Source organism: Urocampus carinirostris, chromosome 17 (genome assembly GCF_059441175.1).
Source record: "Urocampus carinirostris isolate Australia breed hairy pipefish chromosome 17, RoL_Ucar_1.0, whole genome shotgun sequence".
NCBI lineage: Eukaryota > Metazoa > Chordata > Actinopteri > Syngnathiformes > Syngnathidae > Urocampus > Urocampus carinirostris.
In genome coordinates this window covers 14,436,675-14,463,627 of record NC_142365.1, presented here as the reverse complement: position 1 = coordinate 14,463,627, position 26,953 = coordinate 14,436,675, and the positions used below count along the sequence as shown (strand labels likewise).

The 26,953-nt window shown below is 38.2% G+C and overlaps 1 protein-coding gene across 1 annotated transcript; it reads left to right on the top strand.

Annotated features, from left to right (window-relative positions):
* Positions 1-12,009: 12,009 nt before the first annotated feature.
* Positions 12,010-21,409, top strand: yipf5 (Yip1 domain family, member 5). The gene is made up of 6 exons (XM_088320907.1): positions 12,010-12,121; positions 13,807-13,913; positions 15,197-15,369; positions 17,578-17,723; positions 18,761-18,942; positions 20,854-21,409. Exons 2-6 carry the CDS (start codon positions 13,813-13,815, stop codon positions 21,014-21,016), a joined length of 765 nt encoding a protein of 254 aa, XP_088177033.1. The 5' UTR covers positions 12,010-12,121; positions 13,807-13,812; the 3' UTR covers positions 21,017-21,409.
* The last annotated feature ends 5,544 nt before the right edge of the window (positions 21,410-26,953 follow it).

The following is a 26,953-nucleotide window of genomic DNA, read 5'->3' as shown; positions in this document are numbered from 1 at the left end:
GCAAGCCTCTGCTACATTCGCCTTTGGCCATTTGATCTCACTCCTTGTTGGTTTCTTGTAGTCTGCTTCTGGTTCTGTTCCATGTGAGATGGTGGGGGCTCGGTGTTGCGGGTCACGTTGGGTGCTGGCTTCTATCGGTGGGCTTTTTTCCTCTGTGCCCTCTTTGTTTTTCAATTGCACTGTGATTTTCTACCTGGCTTGCGGTGCAAGGTTGCTGTGAGTTTTTCTGACTGCACTTTGCTCCCCGCTGCTGGGTTCCCAGCCTCCTTCGTCCATCCACAAGCACACTTCCTTTTCAACTGAAGCTCTGATTTTGTCACAGTTAGATTCCCTTGCCATTGTCTTTCCCTGTTTTTCATCTTATTAAGCCCATCTTTCCTCCCACTTCTCGGAGGGCCTGTGGGTTATTTATTTCTTGTGTTTTTCGTAGTTAAAAATGGGTGTCCCTCTCATGAGAGACTAGTGGGTTAGGGAACTCGCCACCGATTCCCTGTGGGGCCTTTCCCTGCTGTCTTTCCAGGCTGACCTCCGGTCTTCCCTGGACTCCGACTGCACTGTTCTCAGTAGTCACTGGGGTCTCGAGAGCTTCAATTAACTACTACAAAAATAACACCACACCAATACTTCAATACAAAAAATACTATTACAGGAATATTACGACCGAATGACTGAAAAAATAAAACTACAGTAATACAACAAAAATAACACAGATATCCTAGAAAAAAATTAGATTATGGAAATACTACAGAAACGCTACTGCAGAGACACTACAAAACAGTACTGCAGAGATACCAAAAAGTACTACAAAAATAAAACTACAATAATGCTATAATAATACTCCCACGGATATCTCACAAAAATCCTACGGCAGAAATACTACAAAAATACAACCACAGTAGTACTGCAAAACTAGATATCAAATTAAAACAGGCTGCTAATATATTATCTTGTTTTAATTGTGAATATTTTAAAACGAATTTGGTGAAACTAATCTAGTTAAAAACAAATATGAAAAGAAATATAACATGTAGCTGTCTGCATGTATGTTTATCTGTAAAAAAGTAATCTGAATAGATTTCCTGGAAAAGACCCTTGGCCAACTTTTTGAGCCCAATGTGGCCCTTGACTCCAAATACTTGCCCACCCCTGACATATTTATTTTGTATGATGCACAAGGCACTTCTAATATGTTTTAACCATTGTATTTGCATTGTGAATGCAAATGGAGGAAAAAAAAGAAGAAAAAAGGAGATGAGCAGGTACTTCAGCTTGCCGCGACCTGAGCAGTCACCCAAAAGTAGGCCACGTCAGCAGCTTCATCATAAATACATGGCGCCTTGCTCCCTCGCTCGCTCGCTGCTATTTAAAGAGTCGGCATTTTAAAGTCGTTTGGGTCCTTGTCATTCCTGCATATTCGCCTCGCCCTCTTTTTATCGGCAACTGCTGCTTGCTGATGATTCTATGAGATACGTGGTTTGTAAAGGTGCTTGAAATCCTCGAAAGTGCTTGAATTTTAACGTATTTCAATAAAGATAATAATAGTAATACACTGTACTTTGAAGCGCCTTTCAGGTCACCCAAGGTCACTGTACATATAGTAACAAACAACAATAAAACAAGAATAAAACAAGCAAGTAATACATAGCAAATAAAAACAGTAGAGTTAAAAGGCAGATGTTAAAGAAAAGGCAAGTCTCAAGAGGTGAGTTTTGAGTCAGGGTGGACAGGGTGGCAGAATTCCGGAGGTCAGGTGGCAACGAGTTTCCGAACCGGGGGTCAGAGCAGCTGAAAGCTCTGCTCCCCATGGAGCTGAGACGGGCAGCGGGTATAGTGAGATGGAAGGAGTAAGATTATCTGAGGGGGCGGGATTGCGTGGCAGTATGAAGGAGGTCGGGGAGGTAGGAGGGGCAAGGTTATGAATGGCCAAGTAGGTGTAGGTGTGATTCCATGGTTGATTGGGAGCCAGTGGAAATGGTGATTGAAAAGTCCTTGAATATCGGGTGAAGTGCTTTTAAATGCTTGAAAAGGTTGCTATGTTTTTCAATGAGTCTGCTTAAAATGGCAACGGCACTGCTCAATGCTGGCTTCAATTTGTCATTGCATTTCTTCTTCCCTCGTGATTAACCCCAGCTGGCATTAGTTTGTATAATTCTGTCCAGTGAAGCGTCATTGCCTCCTACAGGTCGCGCCTAATAGGACAGTTGCATGCTACATAAAAAAAATGTGTATTGTGGAGAATGTGCCCCCACGCGACTCCACCAATCCATGCACGGGAAGTGACCAGACTCCTCAGCTGTATATAAAAGATTTAATAACCCCAAATGTTAATATGTAATCAAAAGATTAATAATCTGCATCTGTGTGTCATGTTCATGCCAAAAATTTGTTCACCACTTGTCAAAGTAAAACTTTGCCTATTATTAACTATATAATGATTATGTTTATTATAATCTAGCAGTTGGAGAACTTTATTTGGGAAAGCATGAACTCACCGGTGATTAAGACCGCACCTCTTGACTGGGACTTCCCACACCTTCCATCCATCCATTATCTGCACCACTTATCCTATGTAGGGTCACGGGGGTGCAGGAGCGAATCCCAGCCGTCTTCGGGCAATGGGCAGGGGACACTCTGGACTGGTTGCCAGCCAGTCGCAGGGCACACAGAGACGGACAACTCACTCGCTCATTCACACCTAGGGACAATTCGGACCGGCCAATTAACCTAAAATGCATGTTTTTGGAATGTGGGATGAAACCGGAGTGCCCGGAGGAAACCCGCGTAAGCACGAGGAGCACATGCAAACTCCACACAGGAAGGCTCTGTGCCGCCGATGCGTTAACCACTCAGCCGCCGTGCTGCTCCTTGCCACACTTATAATACCAAAATGCAAACTCCAAATGCTCCTACTCCAGCCCCCCTAATAAAATTATCATCATTGCAGCCTCTGTCAGCTCATTCATGATGCAAGTACGTGCATTTCAAAGAGGCACTCAAATAAACTATTGTAAATGTAAATGGTATGCATTTATATTGCACTTTTGAAGTCACTGAAGACCTCCCAAAGCGCTTTACAATGTGCTTCACACTTACCCATTCACACATATTCACTCATCCGATAGCAGTTTCATATCGGGGGCTAGGGATTCAGTGTCCTGCCCAAGGACACTTTGACACGGAGGACCCGGGAATGGAACCTGCGACTTCATTTTTTGGGGGTTGGGTTGGGATTTAGACTCTACTTAAAAAAAGCCCTCTTATTACTTTTAGCATTTTAATGCTATACTTAAAAATACAGAAAACCTGGGGGAACGAGGCCCCATTCCTCAAAGAGAATGTGTTTCACCCCGAATAGCTTTGCTAAAAGTAAGATAAAAGCAGATAGGTGCAATGGGAAATAAAGCATGAGGGATCTTTGAACTCACTTGGGCATTGGTAAACACATATTTAATAGAGAAAATATTTAAGTCAAGTCAAGTCATGTTTATTTGCGACGCCCTTAATCACAAGGAGTCTCAAAGGGCTGCACAGATCACAGACTAATGCAAAAAGGAAAAACTAAAAACCTCAACATGAGGTAAATGAAGAAACCTTGAGAAGGGACGGCACATTTTAAGGAAATAAACACAGTAGCTTACTGATAAATCGATAAAAAAAGAAAAAAGTCAGCCGTGATTGTTCCACTGTGCTATCAAGTTATAAAAAAAATCAATTGTTCTGAGAAGTCCCGATAATAAGTGTCATTCTTTCTCACATCCTGTCATTTATTCCATCACGGAGGAAAAAAAGTCCATTTGTCAGCCTGATTCGATTTTCAGTGTGGGGGCGGGGGGCGCTGCTGAGGGAACAGTCGGGTGGGAGGAATTCATGGAGGAGGAATATCGCAGATTTACAGCAACGGACGAGCTTGTCTCGAGTGTTCATTTGGTGTGGATGCCAAAAAAATGGAGATGAGACGCCACTTTACATCTCCAAGCATCACCGGGATGGGTTATAAGCAATGTTCCCTCTGATTTTCCACGGGTCTGAGCGTTCACACAAAGTCGGTGAGCAACGCTTGAAACAACAGTGAGCAACCATAATCCCAAGTGTGGCAAGATAATTAATTATCAAACATGTCCAAAACTTGACATCAAGTTACATTTTGCTGAGTTTCCGGCAATGCAAAATTATTTTTCTCTTTTGAATGAATTGACTCATGTACTATTGCAAAGGTTGTACGGCCTACAAACGACGTTTGTTCTTACAGTTCTTTCACAAGATATCCATTTTTTATTTCCTGACATATTTTGTCGCATAATATTAACATTTTTGGGGGCTTATTTAGTCGGTTGTAAGATACAGAACTGTACTTAATCACATTTTTAGTGGAAGTACAATGTTGGCAACAAGATTCACTTGATATCATTGGAAATTATTTGAATGCAACACAAACTTTTTCTTCTTTTTTCTGTGTTTTTTTTCTACTTTTTTTTTAATTCCTTAAAAAAAAATCTCATTGTGTTTATTTTTTCTGAGCTGTTACTTTTTTCTTTTTGTTCTCTATTTACTTTTTTTCCTACATTTCTTTCTTTTCTGTTTTTTTTCTACATTTTTCTTTCTTTTTTCTCTTCCTTTTGTTTCTTTTTTTCTCAGCTTTTCACTACTTTTTCATTTTGGTGTTTTTTTCTTTTTTGTTCTATTCCCCCATTCCTTTAAGTCATTTTGTGCATAATTTTACATAATATTTGGTCATGTTGGGATTAAAGAAGCAAAAACAACCTGAAGAGCCGTTTAGGACCCGAAAGAGCCGGTTTCTTGTAGTGAGCTGAGCCGAATAAGCCGGTCTTCATTGACTTGAAAAGCGCTATATAAACGCAGACCATTTAAAATAGTGAGAAATGAAAAACTAGCTGGATAGCCATTAACTGCTGCACTGACATCTTATAAACTACTTTTTGCTCCTCCCTTTAGCATATTATAAGTCATATTTTACTTCTCTCTTTTGCATCTTGTAAATTACATTTTGCTTCTCCCTTTAGCATCTTATAAATGATAGTTTGCTTCTTCCTTTAGCATCTTATAAATTACATTTTGCTTCTCCCTTTAGCATCTTATAAATTAGATTTTGCTTCTCCCTTTAGCATATTATAAGTCATATTTTACCTCTCCCTTTTGCATCTTGTAAATTACAATTTGCTTCTCCGTTTAGCATCTTATAAATGATAGTTTGCTTCACCCTTTAGCATCTTATGAATTAGATTTTGCTTCTCCCTTTAGCATCTTTTAAATTATATTTTGCTTCTTCCTTTCGCATCTTAATAAAATACATGTTGGTTCACCCTTTAGCATCTTATAAATCAGATTTGGCTTCCCTCTTTAGCATCTTATAAATTAGATTTGGCTTCTCCCCATAGCATCTTATAAATTAGATTTTGCTTCTCATTTTAGCATCTTATAAAGTATATTTTACTTCTTCCTTTAGCATTACTTCAAGCCCTGGGACCCATAACGATACATACAGTACAAAACATACTGTACTGTATCGCCGACTCTTTTCTTCGTGCAAAAAATCTTGTGCATGGCTAGTTTTAGTTTGAGCACTCGATGAAAAAAACCCAGCCGGTACCAGATGATCTCTACTAATTTATGAGTTGTGCGGCAGCGACAGAGTCGAGTGTAAACGCTCTCCGGAAATATGAGCAAACATGGCCGCCGGCTGTCAAGATGTCGGCAGATTAGACACAAAAGAAACCCTGGCAATTGATCATAAAACTGCTCACTACTTGATCCGGAGAGCCGAATCTTAACTGAGAACACGTAGAAAAAGAGGGCTCGCCATAATAAAAGAAATTCAATATTTAAATACATTCATGCAGATGGGATGAGAGCTGCCGTGTCACAAAAGGAGGCAATTATGAGCCCTAAATTCAATTACCCTCTGCAGTTCTTTTCAATTTTTCTTTTTATTATGTTCGTTAGGAAGATGTAAGGCACCCTACTCGAGTGGGGGATGATTAAAAAGTGTTAGAGGAAATGAAGAACACAATATTCTGTGTTGTTTGGGAGAGGGGGTTTAATTAAGGGATGAATCTGGTTCCTTTGCATTGAGCAAAAGCTGGGTTTGTACGGGAGCTTAAAATCCTTGACAGCATTTGAATTAAAATGTTTTTGGATTCAAAAGTGCTTGAATTGTTGTTAAAGTGCTTGTAAATGCCATGTTTCTCAACAGGTCTGCTTAAAAATGACGCCGACACCACTCCCTGGTGGTTTAGCTTTGCCATTACAATTCTTGCCTCGTTATTAACGGTAGCTGGCATTAGTTTGTACGGCACAGCCCCCTATAGGCCACGCTTTTCTAAACATATGTAAAGTGGAAATTTGGCATAACATTTGTATTTTTGTAACTGCAGATTTTCCAATTTGAATATTTATTATTTCATATTATTCTATTATCTTAATTAGTGGAAAAAACAGAAAATACGTGTTTTTCTTAAAATAACCAATTCTTTTCTCATCTTGTAAATGATTTGAGAACGAAAAAAACAATAAATCCCAAAAATCTTCAGTAACACTACTCACTGGTGGTTTCACTTTGCCATTACAATTCTTGCCTTGTTATTAACGGTAGCTGACATTAGTTTGTGCGGCATTCTCCTATGAAGCGCAACAGCCCCCTAAAGGCCACACTTTTCTAAACATATGTAAAGAGGAAAATTGGCATAAGATATTTATTATTGTAACTGCAGATTTTCCAATTTGAATATGTATTGTTCCATATTATCTTATTATCTTAATTAGTGGTAAAACCAGAAAATGTGTGTTTTTCTTAAAATAAGCAATTTTTTTCTCATCTTGTAAATGATTTGAGAACAAAAAAAAAAACAATAATTCCCCAAAATATTCAGTATCACTACTCCCTGGTGGTTTTGTTTTGCCATTACAATTCTTGCCTGGTTAATAACGATAGCTGGCATGAGTTTGTACGGTATTCTCCTATGAAGCACCACAGCCCCCTACAGGCCACGCTTTTATAAACATACATAAAGTGGAAAACTGGTATAAAAATACTTTTGTAATTGCAGATTTTCATATTTGAATATTTATTATTCCGTATTATTTTTTATCTTAATTAGTGGTAAAACCAGAAAATACGTTTTTACTTAAAATAAGCAATTATTTTCTCATCTTTTAAATGCTTTGAGAATAAAAAGAAACTATACTTCCTAAAAAATATTTTTACTGCATTTTTTAAAGAGACATTGTATATTATTTCATGCCTCCCAGCGGTAAAAAGAAGCTATATTCATTAGAAAAACAATCATCTTAATTTACATAACTAGCTGACATATTCGTTGGCCACCTTGAGTCTACGGTTACCCTAAAAAACGAAAACCTCGCAAAAGACTTTTTCAAAAAATAAATAAAAGAAAAATGTTGCAGTTGGGTCTCTTCGAGTCTCTGTAGTACACACTGATTCCTTAGAAATAATCTAAACTGACGTGCAATAACCAGTTCGATCACTATCCGCCCGATAATTATTTAGAGTTTGTACGGGTGCTTAAATATTTCGAAATGCTTGAATTTTAATGTTGTGTTTTCAAGGATTGAAAGGTACCTACATTTTAAGTAAACTACTTATAAATGCTTCAAATTGTTGCCATGTTTCTAACAAGCCTGCTTATAAATGTGGCTTCTCTTTGCCATTGCATTTATTATACACAGCAGCTGGCATTAGTTTGTACGGCCTCAAAAGGGTGCTTGAATTTGGCCACGAAAAAGGTGTGCAAACCTTGTAAAAGGCAAAAAAAGGAAATTAAATTTTTCAATCACAGAAAATGATACTTGTGCGCATTGTAAACATGCATACTTTTCTAAATGTCTACACACCCCTATACAAATGGCAGATTATCATAAAATTGACATTTATCACACTTTCTACAGTTAGCTTGATAGATAATGTCAGAACCAGACCAGGAGGAGGACCCAGATGTGTAACGTTTTCACACAAGCTTTATTTTACGGGAATGGGGCAGTCATGCGCGTGAACACAAACGCCAGTGATTCGGCGATCGCAGGGCGGAAGAAGTAAGACAGAAGTCTGGCGTGGAAAACCAGGAAGCCAGAGGCTGATGAGATCGACACCAGATACACGAGCAGATACCGGACAGGTGGGGTCGATACTGGACAGGACGGAACAGCCAGGATCGATACCAGATACTAGAGACTGGAATCAGATATCAGACAGGACGAGACAGATAGGATCGATACCGGATACTGGAGACTGGCGCAGGATATCGGACAGGATGAGACAGGCGGAATCGCTACTGGATACCGTAGTCTGTAGCAAGATACATGACGAAACAGATGGGATAGATACCAGACCGCATTCACAAGCAGTATACCGGACAGAGTCAAAACACACGTCTTGCGGGTGCAGAGGTTTGTTGACGGACTGACAAAGGGTGAGTGAGAGCACTGAGCTTAAATAGGAGGGAACCCAATCAGGCAACGAGTCGCAGCTGGCGCCAAACAGGCGGGGCCAAGTGAGGGAAATGGGCAACCGTGACAGATAAACCAAATAATCCACAGAATTGTGTAGATCTGGGATGTCAAACTCCTTTAGCTCAGGGGCCACATGGTAGAAAAAAAAATGATCCTACGAGGGCCAGACTAGAAAATGAATGGCGGTGGTGACATCCAGTGACATATTTAACAGGACAGTGTGTAATAGTTAGTGCTTCTTAGTGGTACAAAAACTTTCATTCAGTAAACAAAACATTGATTTGAGTATCAGGCAGAAATACATGAACTATCCTACCAATGTTATTTTTTATTAAAACAAAATAAAAAAACATAGATTGAGAAATTTGTATTTCTCTTACATTAGTGGAATCCCTACTTAAGTCACCCCCATGTTTGTCTGCCGTGTCGTTGCTTGCTGGGGCACTGGTTTTCATTCGTATCAGACAACAGTGCCATCTAGTGGTCAAATATTGAACACTAGAACATTAAAACTGTAGGTCATCGTTTGACGCTCACTTTTCTCTTGTGTTTCTTTCACCATTGTCCCACATGTACTGATCTGCTCCTCAGTTTGAATCCCTGAAGCTCTGCCAGGTATTTTAGATGAGTGGTTCATGAACCATAAGTCAATATGTGTGTTAATGACGTAAGCAGTGACATTTGAAGCCCTGCGGGTGTACCATGTGACCAATTCAGGAAATGATTCGCTAGCTTTGAGTGTGGTTCTAAATAAAAACCAGGAAGAAACGTTCCCAGATTTGAAAGTCTCCTTCAGTATTGGGAATCACAGACATATGCACTCACAATTCTTTACAAACTATCACACATCTATGCACCACTGCTTCATCAGTACCACGTTTTTCCAAAGACAGGTAGAATTCTCTGCAAAAAAGAAAGCGCCCCAGTCCAAAACCTTTGGAAAATATATTGATTTTAAATAAAAATTACTAAGCATTTCATCATGCCTCATTTTTTCACTTGTTGCATATGCACAAAGCCACACAGAACAAGTCATGATACAGTCTTAATACACTCTTCAAATATATATTTTTTGTATTCATATCGTAGTTTACACAAGCATGTTATACATTCTTCTGTCCACATGATGGCATAGTCGAGGTAATGAATCATCTTGCTCTAAGTGTGCGTGTGTGGAGCATATTCTTTGCTTTATGGGGCTTCATTTTGGCCACATCAAATAATGTGGCGAGCCACGTTTGGCCAGTGGGCTGTGAGTTTGACACAAAAGGTCTGGATTAATACCAAATAACCATAAAATTCAGATGTTTCGGTATGATTTTTTTAAACTTTTGGACCAGGGGTGTCAAACTCATTTTAACTCGAGGGCCACACGATAGAACAAACATTATCTCGGATTAGAGAGAAAGAAAATGAAAGAGGAACAAATAAGAGAAAAAGATGGAGAGAGTGTGAGACAAAGAAAGAGAGAATGGGGCCAAGAGAGAGAGAAGGAGAGAGAGAAAGAGAATGTGAGAAACAAATGAGAAAAAAGAGAAATAGTGAGAGAGGGAGATAAAGAGAGAGAGAGAGAGAGAGAGGGGGAGAGAAATCCAAAGGGAAATAGAAAGAAAGAAAGAAAGAGAGAGGAAGATAAAAGAGAAGGAGAGAAAGAGAGAAGGGGAGAAAGAGAGAATGTGAGAAAGAGAGAAGGGGAAAGCAAGAGAGAGAAAAGAGAGAGAAAATGAAAAAAGGAAAAGAGAGCAAAAGAAGGCAAAAAGACACAGAGAGAGAAACAGACAAAGAGGAACAAAGAAAGAATAAAAGAGAGACAGAGAGCGTGAAAGAGAGACATAGAGATAGAGAGTGAGAGAAAAAGGGAGGAAGAGAAAGAGAGTGAGAGACAGAGAGAAAGAAAGAAAGAGAGAGAGCGAGAGAGAGAGAGAGAAATACAAGTACAGCGTTTGTGAGAGGCACCTGGCTTTGGCAACATCAAGTGAACATATTTCAACCTGCAACTCATTTTTCTCTTGCGCCTTCCTCAGCGTTGTCTTGCGGGCCGGATTCAATCGCTTAGCAGGACTGATCCAGCCCGTGGGCCGCCTGATTGACACCCCTGTTTTAGACGGATGTGCGGACCTAATATTAAAATACTCAAGTTAATAAATATGATAATTTTGTTTTAAAACATTTTTTTAAAACTCTTGTTTTTTTGTTTATTTGTGTTTTCATAGTTGCCGCCTCTTACTAACGTGTGGAAATAATTATTCAGAAGAAGTTGGTAATATGGGCAGCACGGCGGCGCAGTGGTTAGCGCTTGTGCGGCAAAGTTCATGTCATGGGAACCTGTCGTGGGTTCAAATCCAGCTCCAGACTTTCTGTGCAGAGTTTGTATGTTCTCCCCGTGCTTGCGTGGGTTTCCCCCGGGCACTCCGGTTTCCTCCCACATTCCAAAAACATGCATTTCAGGTGAATTGGCCGGTCCAAATTGTCCCTAGGTGTGAATGAGCGAATGAGTTGTCTGTCCCCGTGTGCCCTGCGATTGGCAGGCAACCAGTTCAGGGTGTCCCCTGCCCACTGCCCGAAGATGGCTGGGATGGGCTCCAGCCCCCCCCGTGACCCTAATGAGGATAAGCGGTACGGCTAATGAGATGAGATGAGATGAGAAGTTGGTAATATGTGATTTTTTTCCTTAATTGAAGAGTTGCTGATTAAATTGAAATACCTATCAAAACTGTCAACAATTCAAAATTCTAATTATCAAATTATTGGTAATCATTGTGCTGTTGTTTTTATTTGAAATACATTGTAAATTAAATTGCTTTTTCCTCAGTGCAATCTTAAACAGCGTTATCAAACCAAATAATTTAAATGTATTTCCTTGCGCTACTCGATGATAGATAGATAGATAGATAGATAGATAGATAGATAGATAGATGGATAGATAGATAGATAGATAGATAGATAGATAGATAGATAGATAGATAGATAGATAGATAGATAGATAGATAGATAGATAGATAGATAGATAGATAGATAGATAGATAGATAGATAGATAGATAGATAGATAGATGGATGGATGGATGGATGGATGGATGGATGGATGGATGGATAGATAGATAGATAGATAGATAGATAGATAGATAGATAGATAGATAGATAGATAGATAGATAGATAGATAGATAGATAGATAGATAGATAGATAGATAGATAGATAGATAGATAGATAGATAGATAGATAGATAGATAGATAGATAGATAGATAGATAGATAGATAGATAGATAGATAGATAGATACTTTATTCATCCCCGTAGGGAAATTCACACTTCCCTATGGATGATGATGATGATGATATGGATGATTTTTTACAGTAACTCAGCTAAACAAAACAAATATACTGAACATTAGCATGCAGAAAAATAAATATTCATATAATTATTATTTTCATAACTCTGAATAATAGCAATTGTATTGTTATTCTAAGTAATCCCGTCCAATACCAATATTCGCCTGTGAGCGTCGCTACAGTTTACACGATGACTTTTTTTTTCTTCAGTTTTGTCACGTCATATCCTGAAAGTGATCGCCCCTCTCCTGACACGTAGCAGCCGCTTGCAAACTGGCAGTCCCCTGCGTGGATTGTCAAACTCCGAGGGTAAGGTTTTTAGTTATTTAATTCACTTAATTTGTTTAATAAAGTTTCTAATAATATTCTAAAATGAAACTGTACCTTTGGTTTCAGGTTTTAGTATCTAAATGCTCTTTAACTGCGCACGTAAAGACAAAAGACTAGCTAGTCGAGTTAACGGGACAATGTATGACAACATAAACACGTCTTGTTTATTTAAGTTATTACTTAAGATAAGTTAAGATAATAAACTTGAATGCTAAATGGATATGATATGCATACATTTTAATAAAATTTGGGTTGTTTAAAGATAGCTCTCCTGGTTAATTTGTTTTGCTAACTTAGCTTAACTCGTTACTGTTACTGATGCAACTCGAATGTGTTTACTATTGCTGGAATCAAGCGATGATTTGTTTTATTTTAGATTTAATTGTGTTTCGGACGAGTGCTTGAAATACTTTAAATTGCTCAAATTCTAATGTTGAGGTTCCAAAGATTGAAAAGTGCCTCCGTATTAGGTGAAGTAATTGTAAATGCTTGAGGTTTTACCATGTTCCCCAACAGGTCTGCATAGAAATGACGGTGGCATTGCTCTCTACTAGCTTCGCATTGCAATTGCATTTCTCCCCTCAGGATGAACTGCACCTGGCATTAGTTTGTGTTGCATTGACACTTATGAGGTGTCATCGGCCCCTAAGGGTCACACCCAAGAGGACAGGTGCATGCTATGCCCAAACACAGCACTAGAATGTGTAATTCTGTTAGGATTACCTATCAGTTATAGACATATGTATATGGGCAGTGTAAGAAAATTAACCTAGTGGTAAATTGTAAAAGTAATACCTTCCTCCAACTAATAATATAAGTATTTTTCCCAAACACCTTGTTGATGGGAAATAGTCTCAACAAGAAATATGCATTCAAGATCTAAAAAACATAAGACTTGATAAAGATTAAAAATCACATACAGGTATGCAAATCGCAGATATATTTGTGACTCCGCAAACTCACTTTTCACACTAAATCTTTTCTTTTGATGGTACTGTAGAGACAAAAGATGGCTTTTAAAGTCCACAAAAAGTGCTTGAATTTGGCCATGAAAAAAGTGTACGAGCCCTGATTTGAAAACTTTCTGAAATCTTTGCTTGGAATATTCAATCCCAATTCTTTTTTTATTAGCTCAGAGAAAGTTTCTACTTTGGAGGCATCACCACCCTTAACAAGGACACAAATATAATCATTTATTTGATTTTATTCTTATTTTTTCAAAATGTTGCTGCTAATTTGCATCGCACTATTTTCCGATGCACTTACAACATAGGGTAGTCTATAAATACTACCATGTTAATACAGTGAACCCTAGTTTATTGTCTGGGTTGTGTTCCAAAAAGAACTCTTGATAGGCAAAATCTTTAAGTAAAAATCCATTTTAAAAATTATTATACTATTAAATGCTGTAATATATACTTAGAAAATGCCTTTCTTGTGTTCAAGCATTGGTTTAAAAAAGAAAAGTACAGTAATAACGATTTTCATCTTTATTGTCAGAGACTGTTTAACCATACAGATTCAGGAACATAATGCATGATGATAATCAGTGAAAAGTGAAGCACGTTATAGCCAGGGTTAACTGTACAAAAACTATGCAGAAAATGTTTTTTTGTGTTTCAGCTTCGCAGAAATAATATCCTGTATGTTGTTCCTTTCGACAGTGAGCAATGTCTGGGTTTGACAACTTTAACACGGACTTCTACCAGTCGAGTTACAGTGTAGATGACCAAAACCAGGCTGGCTATGGCAATGAAAACCAATATAACAAGTAAGTAAGCAACACTATAGAGTGAAGCATTACTTTATTATATGCAAGAAATTAGGTAGAAAATGGAAAATACAAAGCGATATTCAGACCAGGGGTGGGCAAACGTTTGGCATATTTTTTGGCAGAACAGCCAGACCACAACATAAAAGAATGGTTGATTTGATTTTTTTTGTGTATCTGCCGACACAGTGTTTATCCAATACCTTGGCAATTCATGAGGAAAAATGGTATCCTAGTTTTCTATATAAATATGGATGCAGACATTTATATGTACATGTTGTATCTCTATCTACACTTTTTTTATGATGGACCAGTACATCAAATTGGATTTTAAAGCAAAGTAATATATTATTCCCCCATTTTTAAGCACTAAATTTCCAACAAGTGTTTTCTTTTGTATGACATTTGAGAAACATCTTGATAGTTATTTTTTAAAAATGCAAATACAGAGAAAATGCACTATTAATAAGTAATAAAAATAGATATTTACATGATTTGAATGTGCACATTGCAGTACACAATGTCTTATGAATATATATATTTTATGGATGAGGAGTAGGGGCACAAAAAAACGGGGACAGGAGTGGCACCAAAACAACAAACTGTTTTGGCATTTTTTAAATTATCTTTATAAAAAGATGTGATGCGTGAAAAATACAAATAGCCAATACAGAAAAATGCGCCATGAAAACAGTGCAATTTTAAATCCTTTGAATGTTAATATTTATTATTAGAATAAATATACTTATTTCCTGCACTAACTCACGCTGATGATTTGTATAAATAAAGACATAGTAATCTGCTGGAGTCTGATACCTAAAATATGCTTCAGCGTGTTTGTCAGGAGCTGTATTACTCAGGCTGAGTGCATAGTTCACATAACCCGCCTGCTTTTGGATTTTATAATCTTCAACTTTAATACTTTTTAATTTAATTTGCCTTAATCGTGTACTTTCTGTGATAGTAACATCTTAAAAGATATGCAATTTCTTAAAATACCCTGTATATTTAAAATAACAATTACATTATTTGGATGTGCAAATGGAGTACGTAATCTTTTTCGAAAATATATTTCCCTCCGTGAGAGCGGTCACAAAGGGACTCTGGAGACAAGTGTGATACCTAAAATATTGTCTTTTATTTGGAGAACTTTTTAAAAACCTTTTGTTCAGGAGACTGGATTACAAAGCCTTACATGGATGGATTTAGTTTTATAATTGATACCTTTGATATTACTTTGGAGTATTCTTACTGTTCTAACCTTCTAACCATCCTCCCCCCAGACAGTACAGTCAATACGACTACTCGCAGCAAATGGGCTACCCTGCCCCAGGAATGATGCAGCCTCAGCAGCCTTACACAGGCCAAATCTTCCAGCCCACGCAGACTTACAGCCCGTCCCCGACGCAATCCATGTACGGCAACAGTTTTGACGATGAGCCGCCGCTATTGGAAGGTAATTTCACTGGGCAGGGAAGTTATAGATCTGAATTTTCTTCATTCTCGTTAATTAAATAAACAATTAAAAACATAGTGTGCATTATTTACTAGAGCTGTAACAATTTCTCGATGTTGTCCGCAAAAATTGATAATGAAAATCGTCGCCAGACTTGTTTGTCCAGCAGAGTGAGGCATCTCTACATTAATATAATCTCTGCTAACAGTTGCTCATATCTCGAGCGGTAACATAAACATACTGAAATGGTAGCATAAATTTCAAGTATGCGTACCAAAATGTTAAACGTTTGGGAGTATTTTACTTAGGATACGGTGAATAAAAAGACTACAGACGCTCCCCTAATTCCGACCATTCGACTTACGAAAAACAGTAGATGCGAACTTTTTTTTCGGGATGTCGAAAAATAATTGGACATTGCTGCAAGTTAGATTTTGCATTATGCACCTTTTTCCGAGTACAGGACATTACTGTAGTGCTTCTTTCCGCCATAACCGGCGTGTGGCGCTGTGAGAGCTCACCCAGCATCAACCCGGAATAAAAAAAATCTGCCTCCTTTTTTGAGATGTGTAAACATACAGTACAACGTGTACTGTATCTCTAGCGCGCTAAAAACCTTGCTGTTTTTATTGTTTGATATCTCGTGCATCCATTCAATATGGTTGGTGTAAAGTGTACAGAAGAGGCGAGCTGTTTTTTTTCAAACGAAAGTGGAATAAGGAAGCTTTGTGCGGTTGAGAAAATGGTCAGACCACTTTTTTGTCCACTTTTGACCAAGGAAGAGGACCTCTTGAAGCACATCTTGCAAAAGTATGTTAAACTCAACTTTTATACAGCATATTATTTTATGAAATGTTTATTTTTGAGTACCAAACAATACAGGTTACTTATACAAGCCTTAAACATACTTATACAAACTTTAAACATGCAAAATATAGCACTGAAACAACTTACGAACAAATTCAACGTACAAACGTTCGTCCGGAACTTATCTCGTTCGTAAGTAGGGCAGCATCTGTACTTACAAAGTTTGCAAAGCAGACTTTGCATATCATGGCAGTAGCTCGGTGATGCACGAACATTTATAGAGCAAGTCGAACAGTTGAACGAAACGGAGTCTAACTCTATAAGATTCAAGTAACATTCAAGCCAATACAGCTTTGATGACATACATTGTAGATTTTACCAATTGAGTGTTGTGCTAGACTGTGCAGACTGACAAACATATTTGCAATTAAATGCATGCCGTCCAAAGAACAAGTGTGAGTTTTTAAAATGTTAAAAACATCAGTTGTTAAAATTGTTTGATTTCAAATTGTTGACAACCGTTTAACGTCCTTTGTGTAATACTTGATCATTACATGGCACTGTGCTGTCTATTGCAAGACAGGGCCAGTTATACACAGCAGAGCGTGGCGGCAGGATGCCGGGAGATCAAGGCTCTGATCCAAGAAGGGATTCCAGGGTGTCAAAGAAAATACACATTTTTCGACTTATTTTTCAACTACTTATCGATTATTATTTTTTTTAAACTTATCATTGGCATGATAGTTCAAGTATTTTTGCCCAGTGTTCAAATTAATATTTTTTTGTACTGGATAAAAAATTGGTACCACTAGGAGGATTTTAATGTACACATTGTCCCTTTAGGCACTTTAGTTACAGACTTTTTGTTGACCACTGAATTTACTTCACAAAATGCACACATTTGTTTTATTGACTCTTCTACTGCTGCTAATGAGCCTGTTCTTGTTTTACAGGGATACACATGTTTACTTGATTTTAATGTATTATTTATTTGCCGGTCCCTAAAATAGAAAGAGGTTTACTCATTGGATTATGTCTGGTGATAGTGTAGTTTTATTTAAATTTTGTACGAATCCACAGTATGTTGAATAAAATATGTCTTTTTTTTAATCGTACCATTTTCTTGTTTGACTGTGTTCCACAGGAATAAATCGGCTCTATGCAAAATTTAAGAAATAAAAAAAAAATCAGATTATTTGACTTATAATTTGAAAAGTCTTTGATTAGAAAGTGACACCCCAGGTTAAACATGTCATAATAGATTTTGAAGAAAAAAAATGTTGGTGTCCTCAAGTCTGGGTACAAAGCAGCTGATGATTTTCTGGCATGTGTTAATGATTCTCTTTGAGGTTTTTAACATGGTGTTTTTTTTTTTTTAAGTTTTTGTTTCATTTTTTTCAGAATTGGGCATCAATTTTGACCACATCTGGCAGAAGACACTGACGGTCCTCCATCCTCTGAAGGTAGCAGACGGCAGTATTATGAACGAGACTGACCTGGCCGGCCCCATGGTCTTCTGCTTGGCGTTTGGTGCAACGCTTCTCTTGGTAAACATTCTCAGTAGCAGTTTGCGATTTCAATTGGCAACTGTATTTTTTTATTTTAATAATCTACAAATACAGTAGTAGTGCCGTATCTTTCAGACTGAAAGGCTCACCTAAAAACACAAATTTGATCAGGAATATAAAAGTGTGCCTTATAACCCAGTTTGCCTTGTATAACCAGAATACAGTGGGAAAAAATTGGCATTGCATACAGTAATTGTAGGTTTGCTTTACCATAGTTTTACAGTACACCACCATTTTTGTGCAATAATTGTGCGATTATTGATCAATTGATAAGCTTCACTGACCAAACTTGATTAACATTGTATGCAACTGGAATCGAACTTAAGTTTTGCTGGTGAGAGTGCTGACCCTTAATGGTACAGATGACATACGATACGGCATTAGCCCTTTTCTCAATAACATACTATTTTTACTCACTCTCCCAAGAACACTGACTTGCAGAGTGCATTCTTATAGGTTAAATAGTCTCCTTACTTCACCAATAAATGTAAGTGAATGGTGAAAACAGAAAGTCTTTCTTAAAAACACACTGCAAGCTATTTTACGCACTTATGCATAATGAACCAAGACGTTATTGATCCACAGGTGAAGAAGTGGATGGACTGTTAAACCCATCTGAATTTACTATGCAAATCAGTGTTTCTGGCACCGTGAGTTAAAATAGTCTGATAATGAGACAACCTCTAATGCCGTTTGATGTGTCATCTGTACCGCTGGTGGTCTTGGGGTAACGTGTCAGCGCTCTCACCGCCACTACTCGGGTTGGATTTCTGTTGCATATAACGTTTTTAGACACTTGCTGACTGGTCAATCTTTGCATTAATACATACCATAAGTGTATAAAAAGGCCCTATATTATACATCCATGCACACTGTAGCTCTTAGTCTGGTCTCAATTTTATGTGAATTATATTCTGATGCACCTTACATTTTACCTTATAATCTACATCTTACCTTATAATCCAGTGCGTTTTACAGTGCCCAAAATACAGTAAACCATTTCTCTTCATCCACAGGCCGGCAAGATCCAGTTCGGCTACGTGTACGGCATTAGCGCCATTGGCTGCCTGGCCATGTACTGCCTGCTCAACCTGATGAGTATGACGGGCGTCTCGTTCGGATGCGTGGCTAGCGTTTTGGGCTACTGCCTCCTTCCCATGATCGTCCTTTCCAGCTTCGGAGTCCTCTTCTCGTTACAGTGAGCATTTTTTATTATTATATTGCAGTTAAGTGCATAGGATTACTGGTGTGTTCATGATGTCAAAATACATCATTTCTAAACATTATACAAGTAGTACAATGCTTAATGTTGCCTTAGCAAATTCATGGCAACAATGATTTCATAAAGGGGTAGTAAGCATTTTAATGTGTACACTTACACTTTGTGTATTTTTAGTACAGAGAAGTAACCGATTGTATCACAATCAAGACACTTGTTTGCAGAATTCATCAGGCTTTTGTCAATCTTAATCAAGGAGATCTGTATTCACGCACGAACACGCTAAACGAAACAATGTATTTGTTTATGTTCAGTCGCCCATTCAATGCGACTGATTCTAACTGAGCTCCCCGTTTTCTAGCACACATTATGAAGAGGTAGAGAAAAGATATCACTAAGAAGTTTTTGATAAGTTTTGCTACTACTTTATAGAAAATCAAAAGATAATGAGAAACATAAAAATTATTAGAAGTAGACATTTTGAAACATGCGACTGATTATTGATTATTGCTTTCTAGTGACTAATGCTCATTAAGAGGTAGAGAGGAGACATGACCAAGTTGTGCTGCTACTTCTGCATCAAATTTAAATACATTCAAATGAGGAAAATATAAATGATTTGTAGGAGAAGGTGGAAATCGAATGGCTTTCAATGTATATGTTCTCCCGTATTTTATCCCCCCCGCCTATTTTTAGTTAGACCAATCTAGTTTTGCTGGAGGGTGTGACTGATATTGCTCACCTATCAACATATACATTTTTACGTATTTCATGCGTTTTGTTTTTTTCATTTCAAGTTGTGTAGGCCATATAACTTTTTTTTACAGGAAATTAAAAGAAAAACTTTTTTTGTCAGACTGATCTCGTTTTGCCCATTTCAGCACTAAAATGGATCGCCATGGTCAACGGTAGCTGACGACAACGTAGATTGCTAATATTCTCGCGGTATTCTGCATAGTTTGTCTCTCACTGAAAGCATAGATGTTGCGTTGTGTTTGTAGGGTTTATTATTGCTTAATGAGGGAAAAATTGCACCACTGTGATACCTCTACTTACGAATTTAATTCGTTCTGGGAGTAGCTTCGTAACCTGAAAACTTTGTAAGAATAGACTCATTTAGAATGTAATGCAAGTGTTTATCATAACAATGCCCGACGTCCTTCGTCAGAGCCCTGTTATCAAAATTCCCCAGCCAAAACATTCCGCATTTGGAACGGCGTCACCTAAAGCTCACTCAGTGAAAGTCTTCATTGCACTCGATAAAGGTAACTTGTATTTAATCGTATAAAATCCTTTATACTCAAATGTATAAAATCCTTCACCACGTTGAGATCAAAGACTATTAAATTCAATCGCAACCATTAATACAGACAGGAATTGGCTGAGGTTGACGGGTATGAGATCAAGAGACTGATGATGATACCTAAGTACTTACTGTACACTTAAAATGAAAGTTACTGTAACTTTAAATGATTATACTCACTGAATATTTTTAAAGCACATTTTTTTTAAATTGCCTTTAGTAGTTAAAATGCTCAAACTGGGTCCAACTCTTCCTGGCGGTAAGCTGTCGTGAGCAGTCTCTAGTGGTATTCTCTGGGATTGCTTATGATTTTGCTTCAGTCGTACACGGAGCGAGATGCTTTTTTCAAATAAAACTTATGTTTAGAGGTGCTTTTATAAAGAGGTATCACTGTATATCATATTAAGGGACGGACAAGCTTAGAATCTTTCCTACCATTAGTGTCAGCTGATGGAATATTGTAGTCTGGTATCAAGTGACTCATTATTGTTTTGTTTTGTTTTCTATTGGGTCGATAACTTTGACATCCTACCTATTGGTACAATTATTGTGCGTCCCTGGTGATAAAATCTGCCTGTGGTCTCCAGGGGTCTGATGGGAATCGTCCTGACGGCCAGCATCATCGGCTGGTGCAGCTTGTCTGCTTCCAAAATCTTCATCTCGGCGCTTGCCATGGACGGGCAGCAGCTGCTGGTGGCCTACCCTTGTGCACTTCTCTATGGCGTTTTTGCGCTCATCTCCGTCTTCTAAGTCTGATCGATCGATCCAGGTTTGAAATGTTAGCCAGAGTTTACAACCAAACAAGAATTTTGTTTTTCCTTCTGACCATCCATGAACTGTCACCACATTTTCATGAGAAAATGTGCAGGGTGGAGATAAGTAATATTTTTTGTTGTAAAATTCTGTCTTCGGACCCAAGACTGATATCATCACGAGCATAAAGCTACGACGTGAGTCTGCAGGGGGCGCCACATGTCACCAGGTTGTATTTATCACATGGATACATGGACTCATCATCCCCATCTTAACAAGAAGCTCTCTTGGATTTAGTTTGGTCAAGTCAAGTTTATTTGTATAGCCCTTATCACAAGAAGTCTCAAAGGGCTGTACAGACTACAGGCGGGATTCTTTTCTTCCCCCCCCCCAAATAACCCATTTGTAGAATGCAAATGCAAGTTCATTACCACTCTATTGTCATCAATGGAGATACAGCTCATAAATGGATGTTTATCGTAAAGTGCTACAAGTTGAATAAATGAAAGACACATGATGTAGCTGCTTTGGTATGTGTGGTTCCACAAAAAAAGAGTACTTGTAAAAGCTTAAATATGAGCGCAATGAAAACAGGAAAAACTTGTAAGACTGGTGTAAGTCTCATTTTATTTTTATGCACTTTTTAAAGCCCCAGTGAGTATTATATAGAGGTGTAAACATTTAAATCGGTTAAACAAAAGTTTATTTAAATAATAATCAAAAACACATGTGCTATCTCATAAACATGATTTTAGGTTTGGACATGTACATCTTTAAGAAGCTGATATGTTTGGCGGCCATCTTTCGCTGCAGAAGCCCAAATGAGAGTTTTGCGAAGCTAGCTTGTCCTGGTGGTGCTATTAGCAATCAAGGATCACTCACGACACATATGATAGAGCCCTGCATCCAAGCGTCACCAAGTTTCATGATTCTTACATTTTCGTTTTTTTTAATTGTTTCCTATTCTAGCCACACATATTAATCACTTGGCTGTAGGCTCGCCACGAGCCACTATTGTTATTGTTGGCTGCTCCTGTTTGGTGTTTCAGTGTCATTTGCCTTCCACAGCTGAGCCCTGCATGTTATAATCATTAACTCCTGTGAATCTGGCATCTTTCACTTTTTTCCCTTTTTCCCTCTCTTGCCACACACGTTAGCCACTTGACTGCAGGCTCTGGCTCGCCACTTGACATTAATGTTATTTGTATGTACTCCTGCTTTGGTTTTAAGTGTCACTCGCCTTCCACAGCTGCCCATGCAAGCCAACATCGACAGATTATGAGACTCTGGCATTTACCACTATTTTTTCCACTGTTTCATTCTCCAGCCTCGAATTGCACTAATCTCTCTGATTATGCTTCATCGCGATTGACCATTACTCGCATTCAGTATTTTATTCCTCTAGCCATTGAAGATAGCCGCCTCCACCAGCTCTGACCAAATCCAGCTATTGGCTCTTTTCAGCCTCTCCTGGCGTTTTCAGCTAGATGGTTCTTTTGTTGCCACCTGTTGCAAGATGAAAGTAGGCCTCCAAATTCTGCAAAGTAGTATCTTTCATTGTTTTTTTTTTTGTTGCACATGCTTCAGCTCTGTGTTAAGCTACACCGACTATAACTTTAAATACTGACTGTGTTTTGACTTTGCATGGTGCTTGGAGGAATGAACAAGGAAAATGCAACTTAGGCATGACGGTAACTGCAAGCATACCCAAATGAAGGATTTTGCAATGATAGCTACTAGTGGTACCATGAGCACTCAAAGGCCACTTACCGCACACAGCTGAGCCCCAAATGTAATGATGGCGAGTCTTGTCACCCTGCCATTTTCTACTTTTTTTCCACAGTTTCCTCCCTTATTCACTCAAGACATTTGGCTGCACGCAATCGCTTGCTCTTAGCTGCTATTATTATTGTTAGATGCTACTGTTACGTCCTACAGTGTCACTCACCTTTCACAACTGCTTATGCAAGCAAACATCACCACTTTCTTTCCTCTGTTTCCTTCTCCAGTGACATGAGTGGCTTGTTCTGTGATTTGAAGTCCTATCACTTGACAAATTCAACTTTGCCCATGTAAATTATTTACCAGCCTTTTTACTAGTTTTTCACGCTAGCCACGAAAGTTAGCCAGCTCTGACCAACTCCAGATATTCGTTCTTTTCAGTCGCTCTAGGTGTATTCAGCTCTGATGTTTTATTGTCACTGGCTAAAATGCAGGCTTGTTCACTTGAAAAAAATGGAAGTAAGGTTCTGAATTTTGATATCCTTGGTGTGTTCTTCAAATGCACACACACTAGCTCCATTCTAAGTCAGAACCACTTCTAATGGTGAATTATTACACACTCTCACTTTGAATGCTAGCCTTATTTCTACTTTGCATGGTGGCTGAAAGAATGGAAAAATAAAGTGCAACTCAGGCAAAGTTCAAAACTTAAGGTATGACTATAACTGTGCAAGCATACCCACTCTGGTTCTGTCCAACCCGCAACCCAAACGAAGCCAGGTACGTATAAGATGAATGACTGTTTATTCTGTACCACGCCGCAAGACGCTGGACTTTTATTACACAATTTCTTTCTCTGGTTTCCATCAAATTTGACTTCTCGCAATCAGGACTACAGCTCTGTAAACCAAACATCCAAAAAGGGAAAGAAGAAAAAAAAGCTCATTTAAGTTGAGGGAAAAATTATACTGCCATTGCACATACTTCACAAATCCATCACTGCCATTTTGGGAGTTGTGAGACTTCCAAAACAATCACATAAACGATGTGAGGTGATTTCTCAGGAGCACTTGAATAGCGCGCTTGTTTTGGCGGTAAGACGTCTTGATCAGCCTTGAATGCTGTTAAGTATTGAATAGTAAGCTACCCTATTTTGTTATTGATTAGCACTAAGGTCAACAAGTTTGATAACAAATTGCTCTCGTTTAAATGCTTACTACTATGTCATTACCAGGTTGTAATAATTAGAAGTAGGGTTGAAATGGGCTCAGGCATCCACTGATCTGATCTGCCTTTTATGTGGAAACTAAGTTTTATATATAAACCATAGGGCAATTTGAAAAAATGCAGTGATCCATTGCTGTATCGTTTGTTTTCTCTGTTTTGATCTTTAGCGGATTTTTATCGTGTGTGTGTGTGTGTGTGTGCATTGCGTTCTGCTGCAAACAACACTCAGCAAATGCAAATAACTGGCTAGGGTTGTGTGTTTGTGTTGGGTGGGCAAGATTGTGTGCGCGACTGTGGTAGGATGGTGTATGCAGGGTTCATAAGGGCGCTTGAAAATGCTTGAATTTTAAAGTTGTGTTTTGAAGGTTTAAAAAGTGCTTGGATTTTGAGTGAAGCGCTTGTGAAAGTTTGAAACCTTTGGCGTGTTTGACTCGATGAAGATGTCCATTAGTGCGAGCATTACATATCAATTACAGAGATTTATTATGGGCCATGCAAAAAAAGGAATGGGGAGAACTTCCTGCAACCTAAAATCTAAGCTACATATTACTGTCATTTTTACCCAGCACCTATAATGGAGAGAGATTTGTCTCAAAAATATTTACACACACATTGTTCAGATCAAATAAAATCTGTAATTTACTCATGAACCCAAAATCATATGTCTTTATAAATACATATGTAAGTATAAACATTGCATATGTAAAACACAGATATATTTGTAGCCCTGCAAAATACATGATTCACACCAGATTTTTTTATTTAATGGTATTGGAGAAATTGTCAAATTTGCTATAAAAGTCCTTAAAAAGTGCTTGAATTTGATTTTGGGAAAAGGTGTACAAACACTGAATTTAAGGTATTACTATGTTATTGCCAGGTTGTAATTAGAAATAATTTTTTCCTTGTATTAATTCTTGGTTTATTTTAAAAAGGCATGTTGCAGTATATGTCCTGTGTTTGGAGATGCCAATCATGCCAAGGATTTGTCATGACAGTTAGATGTTTCCTAGAAAATCCCAATGACCCATTGTCTAAACCAGAGGTCAATGTTTTCTTCTCAGCAACTATATTTGATTTCTTCAATTGTTTATAGCTGCAGAATTATTAGTATTTGATGTATTTATTCCTGATTAATTTCCCTATTAATTTTTCTATTTGTTTATTTTTTTTTCATCTTTTTTTAATTGAAAATCAATATATTTGAGAACATTAGTATGTTTTGAAAATGGCTTTTGTTGTGAAAAACCTGATGCGGCTTAGCCTTATCCAGTCTTTTTTTACGGCGGCTCCCAAGGAAATTGAGTTTGAGCCCTCTGGTCTAAACTTAAATAGGGAATGCAGAGTTAAATTTCTTGCAAAGAATTTGTTCTAACAAGGGAATGAACCAAACCAGACAGGATCTGAGCTGTGTGTATTTTTTTATTCCAATGTTATTGTCTTTTTGCACTCCAATGGTTCATTGTGCATTATCATGCAACACTTTCCTTTTTCAAATTCTTTTTCACTTCTAAACTAAAGTTGAGGTGTCCATTTCTTCAGTGAGGGTTCCATCATTTAATTATATTTTTGTTTTATCAAGTGCATTGTGCAAATGAGTAGCGCATTATCAGGGAGTGACAACAAGATGGCAGAGTTATATTACAAAAATCCTTTCAGTGGAATGATGTATTCATTTTCTTGACAGTTACGCACGTTGCTGAAAGCAGTCTTATCTAAACTGTGACAAGCGCTAACTCTTCTTCCTGCCAATGTTATGTAACATTGGCCACGCCTCAATTTGCAAAGAACTCAGGATTTTTTACCCTTAAAGGTAATCTCAATTCTTAAACATGTAAAAGGTGAAGTAATAGTACATAGTTTTGCATCGAATTATATATATAATTCATCCGCATATTCCATCATCATCCTGGAGAGGATTATGACTGACTCTCTGGGGTAACATGAAAGTACAGTCAAGCGTCGGGGGACACAACGTCATTCACCTTCAAATTACTGATGATATTGCTGGACTGGCTGGAGAATAACAATTAACCTGAAATGTATGTTTTTGGGAATGTGGGAGGAAACTGGAGTGCCTGGAGGAGCCCCACACAGGCACAGGGAGGCACGACTTGACCTTGAACCTCTGCACCGTGGGGCTGCGCGCTAACCACCCAGCCTACGTGTTGGCCACAAAACAGTTTGGGAGAAAATGCATCAATTTATTTAATATCTGCACCGCTTTTCCTTAGAAGGGTCGCGGGGGTGCTGGAGCCCATCCCAGCGATCTTCAGGCAGTGGGCAGGGGACACCCTGAACTGGTTGCTAGCCAGTCGCTGGGCACACTGAGACAGACAACACAATCACTCATTCACACCTAGGGACAATTTGGACCGCCCGATTAGCCTGACATGCATGTTTTTGGAATGTGGGAGGAAACCCACGCAAGCACAGAGAGAACATGCAAACTCCACACAGGAAGGTTCGATCTCATGACCTCAGAACTGTGCTGCACACGCGCTAACCACTGCGCTGCCATGCAGCCTATGATTTTATTTTGAAAAACTAAAGACATCTCAAAAACCTGTTGACTGCATTTAAGAGTGGCAGGTAGCGTATTTATCTAGAAAACCAGGGTGGAAATGAAGCCCAATTTCATCTGTCTCGTTTGTTAACGTGGAAAAAAGTGTACCACTTCCAAAAGCAAAAAAAGAACATATCTCTCGAATGAAGACGATGTCCTTAAGTGAAAGTATTTGCATCCTAATTTTTATTCCCTTTAAACGAGATTACGAGCGTGGAAAATGTGTCTCATGCGCGAGTCATGAGTTTTCCATGCATTCATTTCCTGAACGAGAAACTTAAGTGAACTGCAAATATGGATTGGAAATGAATTCCATTTCATTTCCTGGTCAATTTTTTCTGCTCTGCATAGATTGATTTCCAGATTTTCATGTTCTGTACTTTCATGTTCTTTGTTTAGGAGATTCCAGTCGAATGTTA